Here is a 10,141-nt window from a genome sequence, read left to right on the forward strand (position 1 = left end):
AAGCATACATTTAAAAGAAAACTAATAACTCTTCTATAATTAAGATATGATAGTCTTTTCAAATAAATCATATTTTCCCCAAAAAAGTTAGATATATTTAAATACCTTAGAAATTTTTAAAATATAAATTCAATTCAACTTGAATAAATATAATGAAATGAAATCCATAATGAATTATTTACATAAGTTCATCTCAAATTAAAAGTATCCAAAAATAATATCTTAATAACAATACTATCTTCTATCTATTGTACAAAATATTTGTATATTATGGTAAGAATACCACTAACGTGTTATAAAACCAACCCGAATTTCACATCGGAAACCAAATGCGAAAGAAACGCCATAGAAGATCCAAGACTAATAACAACAATGAGGCACGATATTTGACAATGTAACAGTAGCCTACATATCTAGGCATTGATTACAGGAGCTCCTCCCTGATCCAACATAATTACAGTGTATCAGAGTTACAACAACCCTCGGTCGACCCCTGCCGACAGCTGTTACCTCTCGCCTATATTGCTAAGTCACCATACGGTTACAACATGTTCGCCCTCTATTTAAGAGAGAGATTAGGATAGAGTCCAACTCTTACTCTATTCCTGCACCTAGTTGAACTCCAAATCTAAACTGTAACCGACTTTATATGCATATTAAACACAAACTCTAACATAACTGAGTCTTTTATATCTAGCATGATCTAAGAGTCTTATTGGAACCTTTTATATTCCATAAGTCCTTAACAACACATACGAGTTTTAAATTATTGGGCACGCCAAATGGTGCGTTGATTTTCTAGTATATATCCGTTGCAATACTATGGTCGGATCATTATTCAAAAAAGTACACTTTGGTTAGCTTGCTTGGAAGCCACATACAATTGGTACAATGCCAGCGCAAATTATAGACCCGTAATTACTTATTTAACTGGGATAAAACACATGGTTATAACCCACTGTAGTTAGAGGTGCTCTTTTTTACAGGTATAAAATTTTCTATTGTAGAATTCACAAGCAGGATCAAGTTGTAAGTAATAACACATATAGGAAGCAATGTTGGCTCAAAAACCTCATATATCCTCACATGATTAAATTGCAATTAACTAAATCACCGAAGTTGTTTCGTTTTGATGGCTATGCAAATGCAGCCATCTAAGCTTATCTAGTCACTCCAATCCATACATATGCCAGGAAAATATATTAACAGATGTTAGAATTAAACAATCAAATCAGTAGTCCACATGTAGATCACACAATACATTTGTTGCAGCATCACCACGATGCAGCATCAATATTTAATTTATGTCCATTCGTTTGCAATTACACACTGTCACACCATGAACTTCTGGGAACTAGTGGTAGGCACACCACAGGCCCATCAGACCATGCATCTTATTTCAAGCACATACATCGACAATCAATAAATTCACACACACACACAGATGGTTCTGCGTCACTCCCCTGAGAGACACACACGCGAATTAATTAACTTAGTATGCAAGCACACAACAATATATACAACTCAGAGGTGCATGCTGCAAGCACATGATGCACCAATTTATTCTTCAGAAAACAAGCAAACACTCGAAACCACTGCAGCGAGACGGAAGAAAGCAGGCAGACACCTTGGTTGATCCATCAGTAAATCTACCGATGCAATGCAAGAAGTATACAAGTGATTAGAGAATCATATATATGAACCCAACTAATACTTCCCAGAGACATATTTCTGACAATTTAGTATACATCATATCGATGTGCTCCATTTTTTTTTTATCAGCTGCATTTGAACTAGCAGTTAGCATGAAGGTACTGCAAATTAAAGCAGGTGGATAGTAGGAGTAGCTTTTATTAATTTGCCGGTGATAATTAATGTAATGTATACTATACATACATACATACATACATACATACATACATACATACATAGATGAATTAACATGGAGAAAACAAATACTAGAGAAGGTAGTGAATGCTATTGCATTTCATTCATGTGTACCTTAACAAATGAGCAGCAGTTGATACATCGTCTGCAGGTTGCCTCACCGGAGAACAGAGCATCTGGGTAGAGCCTTCTTGTAGTACATCGAGTGGCGAGGCTCAAAGAGGGAGGGGTAATGGCCAACATTCATCCCCTCCCATTCCAGCTTCTCCCACCAGTTCTTCTCGCAGTCCACGATTGGGCGACTGTGCTGACTGCGGTGGCCGCTGCCAATGGCGGGGATGCGCTTGAGGCTCCAGCATCCCCTCACACTGATTGTCTCGAGCACAGGAGCAACCATCCTGCTGATTTCGCATATCTGATGCAGCTTGGGGACATCATGCAGGTGGATGTGCTTCAGCTTTGGGAATTTCAGCACACCTACTCTTGGTTGATCCTCTAGAGCAACTGCCTCCACGGGGAAGATCTGTCTGAGTTCACTGCAGTAGACGATGTGGAGAGTCTCCAAGCTGGGCAAGTGTGAGTCTAGAGCAGGCCATGATAGTGGAAACACAAACGTGAGCCTCGGACAATAGTATAAGTGTATACTCCTTAGTTTTGCAAACGTTTTATGGTCCCAAACAGGGGTTATCCTTCCTCTGCTCCAAATACAATTTGCCATCATGAGCTCAGCTGCCGAAAATGCCTCCAGTGTTTTAAAGTAGACGTAAGTAGTATAATCGGTAGAGAAGACAGTGTTCAACTTGTGACATCTCTCAATGTGGCACCACTTTAGACAACCCCATGTAATTTCCTTATCCCCTGTCAAAATCACGTGTTTAGGGTTAACACTGGTGATTGAAAAATTGTCATGTACGTGCAAAGACTCGGCCTTGTTCATCATAAATGATACTGCACTCAATGCTTGTTCACTGGCAACATTAGCATAGCTTATTCCCTCTCCGATCTCTACATGGATGTCTAGTGGCTCATGCAGTGGTGCACTGCTGCCTTCTAGATCAATAGTAGATATCATGGCCAAGTTGACATCCTTGTAGCAAACAACAGGTTGAGTGGTGGTGACTATTGGCATGTGTAGAGGTGAACCAACTACTTTTTGAGCGCTGTAATAGCTCATTGTCTTCTTTTTTGGTGTTGTCTCTTTCGGGGTAGAAGAGTTGCATATATTTATATGGGTCTTATTGCAGTTCCAACAGAACTTGTGATTGCTTAACACCAAGGATTGAGCAAATCTAAAATCCATCATGGTTGCATATGCTTGCTGGTGTTCTGTTTCTACATGGCAAACCAATGAATCTATGTGTAGCATGCTTAGGTTTGGGAATCCCTTCTCTGGCCATAATATGGTGCGTAGCTTCTCACACCGTAGAAGAATTATTTGTCCAATACATGAGTCTTGTACATCTCGAAGGTCAAGCATTTTTATCATTGTGCCAGAGAGGTCCAATCCCCTAAGGTTTTGCAATGGCCCACGTAATGTGAAGCTCACCAAGCTCGAGCAACCAGCCAAGGAGATAGATGAGATTTTAGCTTTGTTTCCTTCTCTTGAAGCAAAGCTGAATGATTCAAGCCAAGGAGGAAGTCCCTGGGGGCCAACTTGTTCCAGCACAACACAATCATCTAGGATCAGTGTTTTGAGGCTACTGGCACCACATAGGCTTGGCAAAACTTGTATCATAGTATTCTTAGACAGGTCAAGGATCTCCAGCTTCAGCATGTCAGCAAACTCATCTATTTCCCCTTTGTTACCCCAAGGGTGTGTAGGCTCAATTACTCGAAGCTTTCGAAGGTTCTTCAATCGCCGCCATGCAAAATTTCTGCGCCAAATCCTTCCCTTGTTTATATGTACCTCCCTAATGTTCATTGCCATTTGCTGCTCTCTTGTACTCTCTGTAGGGAAAGGCAGCTCCCAATCTATGTAGCATATGTCTAATACCCATAGCCTCTGAAAAATCTCCAGTGCTGAACTATTGTTGCTCTTATCCTCTCCAGCTTCTTGTGTTCGATGATCTTGGCATTTATCCAGGCCAAGAAATCTTAAGTTGTGGCAGCAATGGAAAGGAGGTGACGAAAAGTTGAAGGCACAGTTGCACAATCTCAGTACTTGGACTTTGTTTGCTTGATGGAACATGTCATCCGGTAACAGTACTATATTTCTGAATGCAATGAACAAGGACGTTGTATCTAGAGTTGGTTTGTTTTTCATGTCAGACTCCTGGGTGACCAAAATCCATCGATTTGGGGGAGTATGCAAAGCATAACCAAAATCAGGCGCTGTGTTAGATGAGTAGTCCTCTAGATGTATCTCCTGATGCAGAGCAGCAGCAAGTTCCCATGCTTGGTCCTCCTGTAGGCTACCTCCTCCTTTTTCTTCTTGTACTGTTATTATTCCATCGCAAACCCAATAGTTGCAGGCATGGGTTGCCCAGTTGTAGTCCATGATGTGGCCACCCCTATAATTCAGAGACAATAGATACAAGCAACATTCTGCAGCTTTGGTGCCATCAAGGTGGAGCTCACCTGAGTATTGAGTGATTTCTTCAGCTTCTCTTGCTAATAAAACCTTCCGAATTTCAGTTGAATAATAATAAGGAACAAAAAGATTGAGGTGTGAACTGTCCACATTATGTGCAATTTTTGGATTGAGTCTTAGCCTCCCTCTGAAGGTCCAAAGCAATCTATTATCTCTAAGATTATACCAATCATTTAGGGGGAAGCCAAAACTGGCTATATCAAGCGTGTGATCACTTCCATTGTTCAGAATCAACAAACAAGTGAGGTCCATAAAGGTTCTATAGATTTCCCTTCTGATATCTGCTATCTCAGCTCTGGAGCTTTCTTCAACCCCGTTGAAATCATCCTCCTCATCCTGCCTATCAAACAAGTCCATTACATGCTGAGGAAGGTTGAGTTGATCAGCGATCGCTCTTTGCAGTTGCCTTGGGTTCTTCCATCTCGAGCAGTCAACATGGATAATCCTGTCAAATTTCTTCCTCAGAGATGGTGCTGGATTTTCTGCTATCGCTCTGAGCACCGCAGAAGCAGCCACTCCATCTCTCCATCCGTCAAAGTAGATGGACTTATGTGCAGCACTGCTGGTATCCTCCAAGTAAGGGATTAGTACTTTTACCGCCTCCTCAACACTAGTCGCATGAAAGCGCTGCATTATATGCCGATTGATTAGTTGATGTCACTCTCACTCCCTGACCGCAAATAATACATAAGTAATTCTTAGTCTGTTATACTAGCTACTAATGTTTAGTTTAGGTTTATATAGCATATCTATAGATTGTTTTTTTAATAATCAAATATCTATAGATTGTTCGTTATTTAAAAAGGTGCAGATCCATCAGAAAGGTACTATGATACATTTTTTTTTCCTGGTTTACACAAATAATTAACCAGCCATATTTGTGATCATACATGCATGCACAGAAACAAAAACACCCGGGCGCACATCATCATCAGAGATAACTAAAGGATGCGGCGATTAGGTTAATTTAATTATTAGCTGAAACATCTCCTCTATAAATTGTTTTTACTGTGCACGCTGACTACTTAAGCTAATAAATAATAATTGCTTAATTAATTACCTATTAAAGGGAAAAAACGAGACGATGTCTGTATATAGGCACTGTACAGCATCACAGGAGGAAAATATGTAGTGCAAACAACATATAACATATGTAGTGAAAATTTGTAAACTACCGTTGGATAAAAAATGGACATTTGAGATTCGTCCTCATCACCATGAGTAATTTTTACTCATGAGTGAATTTGTGAGTAAAACTTTTACTTTGATGATTGGACGAATCTCAGACGTCTATTTTTCGATCAAACGGTAGTTTTCAGGTCTCACTACATATGTAGTTTCCACTATATATTTTCCTGTTCATCACTACCAACAGTTGATAATAGAACTGCCAACTGGTCAATGTTTTTTTAAGAAACACGGTACAAACACTGGCACTCACAATATGCACACAATCATCCCTCCGAGTGCGCACACGCAAATCGATCATTGTTTCGAAAGCATATAGAATTAAACTGTATAATTAACAATACAATGTATGTATCTGCTGCATTCTGAGGAAGAACAAAAAAAAAAACCTTCCGAGGCATGATGAATTCCTGTCTCCAAGGACAAGTAAAAGAAGCTCCACAAAACAAATCTAACCCATATCTATCGATCGATCGAGATGGATCTCCACTTCCCCTGCAATAACAAATTAATTAAGTTTTATTCAAGATGGCCATGGATGAACCGGCGTGTTAATCCAAATGCCTATCGTTGAGAAGAAAAAGAAACAAAAACTGCAAGAAATAATTAATTTAGTACCTGGTGGCAGAAGTGATCGTCAATGCAAATTAAGCGGAGTTGTTTGGGGCAACATGGACGTACGGTGTCGCAAAGCAAAAATGGTGATGAACAATTGATCTTCAAGGCCAGGGAACTACCTAGCTGCACATCTGAATTAAATAAGCACTTTGATGCGTAGTGTAGCTATTCATTTGTGCTATCTTCATGTTTCGTTTTGGCATTGCTTTTCATAAAGGAATATATCCAATGCTTTGCTCTTTGCTTGGGACACACCTAACGAATAAAGATGAAAGGTAGGAGAAAATAATAAAAAAGAGCTCAATCGATTTTTTATTTTTGTAGAGAACGATATATTTTACCCGGCCTCTACATCCAACCGGATATATGCAGCCTTTTTAAATTAGGAACTTAGCCTATCAAACAACCTAATGTTAAATTCACTCCTATAAAGATTTAAACTCAGAACCTTAGAGTGCTACTTAGGTCACTGCAACCACTAGTCTACGTATCCCTTTTGCAAGAGCTCAATCGATGACTCATCGATATATACATATGGCTCCAACGTGAATTCATTACATCCAAAGCCGATAATCTACTCAGTTATTTCAGGGGAGTAACTTCTTCGCATCACTAGACGCGGTAATTTTACACAACTTCTTTATCTCTAGATAGAGATGAAATCAGGTCATGTACGGTCATATCACGTTCTTGTATCCTATTTCATATTTTTCCTCAGCTGGAACAGGTTCAAATCACAGTATTTCGTATTTTTCTTCAGTTGGGGCCGGTATGGATATCGATAGTGCCATCACTTATCATGTATCCTATCCAATCTATATATTTTAATAGTTGGAGAAAAAGGTTGACATGCATGCAAAGAGCCACATCATCAAAAAAAATATATTAGATTTTGCATATTTCTCATGCTTTGATCTCAACAATTTATATATCATGTACATTTACAACCTACTTAGTATTTTTTTTTCAGGAAAAAGGGAATATATTACTCGGAAGCAGCCTCCTCACAAACAAATTGTGAGATAATATTACAATTTTCGTCTGGCCAAAACTCTATACAGAGTTCAGCACGGGCCTTATTGGCTAGGAAATGGCTAATGCGGTTCTGAGTACGATCGATTTCCTGCAGTAAAACTTCCCTGTTTCCTGTGATCAGGTTTCCTATGTCCCTGGATCATATTCACTGCTACCGAGCAATCAAACTCCACAATGATGGGCAGCAAGGTCCACTGAAGGGCTATAATAATGCCCTCTTTGCAGGCTAGTAGTTCAGCTTCCAAAGGGCTACTGCAGCGCTCGATGAATCCACAAGCAGAAAAAATTGGGTTTGCCAGAACTATTTCTCAGTATCACACCTAACCCGCCTGAACCCAAATTCATACAACCTACTTAGTATAGTTACTAGAATCAAAAGCTTGACATGCATAGAGCCACATCATCAAGAAAATATTAATTTTTGGATCTTTTTAATGCTTTGATCTCAATCATTTATGTGTCGTGCATTTGCAACCCAGGGTTGTGTTCGGGAGGGCAAGTTTCCAACCTTGCCTCCTGACACGGAAAACAAAGCACGCGATTATATTGAGATTAATTAAGCATTAGTCTAAAAAACTTGAAAAATGGATTAATATGATTTTTTTTAAAGCAACTTTCATATAGAAAACTTTTGCAAAAAGTAAACCGTTTAGTAGTTTGAAAAGCATGTGCGCGGAAACAATGAAAGTGAGTTAGGAAAGAGGGGAAAAGAACACAGCCATATATGTAGTTATTATTATAAATCTCAATATTGGAAAAGTCATTTCTATGTTTGGAACATAACAATTTATATACCATGTACTGTCACAATTTTACACCACCTATTATCAAGTTTCTTTTTCACAAATTATGTCCATGGCTAAACGGCAATTTTCTGTTGACATGAAACCCGTGCTTGTTAATTAAGGAGGTTGTAAATCAGTAGATGATAATGCTACCTTGACGGCCAAGGAAGAAAAGGAATTGAGACAACATTTTTTCTCCTCGGTTCAGTCCAGGTAACAGAGATCATTAGGCACCGGTGCCGGATTATTAGGATTATTATATTCCTGCACGCACGATCAGAGTTCAATACTTAGGTATTGGTGGTGTTATCTTAATTTTCTATTGTTGTTTTTACACTAGAAAAAATGCATGCGCGTTGCAACGGGTGAAAGCTATTTTAATTTTATTATTGTTATATGGTTTAGTTAATATGAAATTCACTATAGGAATTCGTTTGGACGTATATATATTTTTTTAGAAAATCATGACCTGCAATTAGGAGTCTTTTCTGTATTTCAAAAATGAACAAACTTAAAAGCCGACTCAAATACAGATATGTATTTCCAAAAGAAAACAGAATTAAAAACCGAATCATTCACGAATGACGTACCAAAGTACTGACAAAAACATCTTTAATTTTTATAATAGTAGAGATTAGCATAGACGCCATATTATTTTATTATTCTTAGAGGTGATTAGCTAGAGTGTTAACGTCAAAATTTGGTAAGCCCTGAGGTCGTCATAGGCCTAGAGTCAGTATCAGCTTCAGAATCCTAGAATTGGCCGACGGGAGTTGTCAAGTCGCCAGCAGTCGGATTCTTGGTAGATTCGATTAAGGAAATTAATTAATTATAAAAAGTTTATTTAGAAGAGACCAATTCAAGGAGAATGCGGCATGACAGTTTATCTATTAATTAGAAAGAGTCTGTTAGTTTCTTTTTATATTTAGAAAAATATGTTTCGTATCTGATAAGAACTTTATGTTTCCTTTTATCTTTAGGAAAGTTTTTTTCCTATCCAAAAAGGATTAGTATCTATCCATGGGTATAAATATGTATACCCGGGGTCATTATAAACTCTCTCTCGATCAATAAAACTACTATCGGCGCATCGCCACCCTATTTTCCGAGGTTTTTACTTATCACTGGTGGAACTTGGCACCTGGCGCGGGGCTGCATCGGCTTTCGATCTCCAGCGAAGGGATAAGTCCTACGTTCCGCCGGCCCCGACAATTGTATCGACTAAATTGGTGTTGTTCAAGGCTACATCTCTTCAACCTCTTGGATTGCTCTGATTCGGTTGATATATTTGCCTACATATTTATCATATATCTTAGTTAATCTAACTTAGCATCTTAATTTGATCAGATTGGCTGAGATACCTTGTAGGGTTTATATCAGTGGATGCAGTGGCGGACGCAGGTTTATAATACAGATGGGGCAGCAGAGATAGCCCTAATTAGGTGATGGCACAACGCACACAAACCATAGTTGTTGGTTCACGGTATTGGCGCAACAGCGCATAGCACGAACATCGAGAAAGTTAACAACGAAGATTGGTAGTCGAACAAACGTATATGACTTATATGTAGAGAGATAAAATAAATGAGAAATGCTGTCAGACAATAAGGGGAACCACTTTTAACGCCATCCTCAACATGAAACCGCCGAGCTCCTAGAAAGATGTTCAAAAGTTAACCGGCTGCATGGTGGCGCTCAGCCGGTTCGTTTCACGACTCGGTGAGCGGGGGATGCCTTTTTTCAAGCTGTTAAAGAAAACTGACAATTTCCAGTGGGGACCCGAAGCATAAAAAGCCTTTGAAGACTTCAAAAAACTTCTCACTACTCCACCAGTCTTAGCTTCACCACATCCGCAAGAGCCGCTGTTGTTATACGTGTCGGCAACTTCCCAGGTTGTAAGCACAGTCCTGGTTGTTGAGCGAGAAGAAGAAGGCCATGTTCAAAAAGTCCAACGACCAATTTATTTCGTTAGCGAGGTTTTGGCCGACTCCAAGACAAGATACCCTCAGGTTCAAAAGCTATTATATGGTGTTTTAAT

At 39.1% G+C, this 10,141-nt stretch overlaps 1 protein-coding gene across 1 annotated transcript; it reads right to left on the reverse strand.

The window, feature by feature from the left end:
* Window positions 1-1,244: 1,244 nt before the first annotated feature.
* Window positions 1,245-6,407, reverse strand: LOC127769820 (uncharacterized). The gene is made up of 4 exons (XM_052295477.1): window positions 6,284-6,407; window positions 6,055-6,160; window positions 2,002-5,104; window positions 1,245-1,649 (listed from the first exon to the last, which is right to left on the reverse strand). Exons 2-3 carry the CDS (start codon window positions 6,064-6,066, stop codon window positions 2,045-2,047), a joined length of 3,072 nt encoding a protein of 1,023 aa, XP_052151437.1. The 5' UTR covers window positions 6,067-6,160; window positions 6,284-6,407; the 3' UTR covers window positions 1,245-1,649; window positions 2,002-2,044.
* Window positions 6,408-10,141: the final 3,734 nt, after the last annotated feature.

The sequence above is a fragment of the Oryza glaberrima genome, chromosome 4 (genome assembly GCF_000147395.1).
Source record: "Oryza glaberrima chromosome 4, OglaRS2, whole genome shotgun sequence".
In the NCBI taxonomy this organism is placed as follows: Eukaryota; Viridiplantae; Streptophyta; class Magnoliopsida; order Poales; family Poaceae; genus Oryza; species Oryza glaberrima.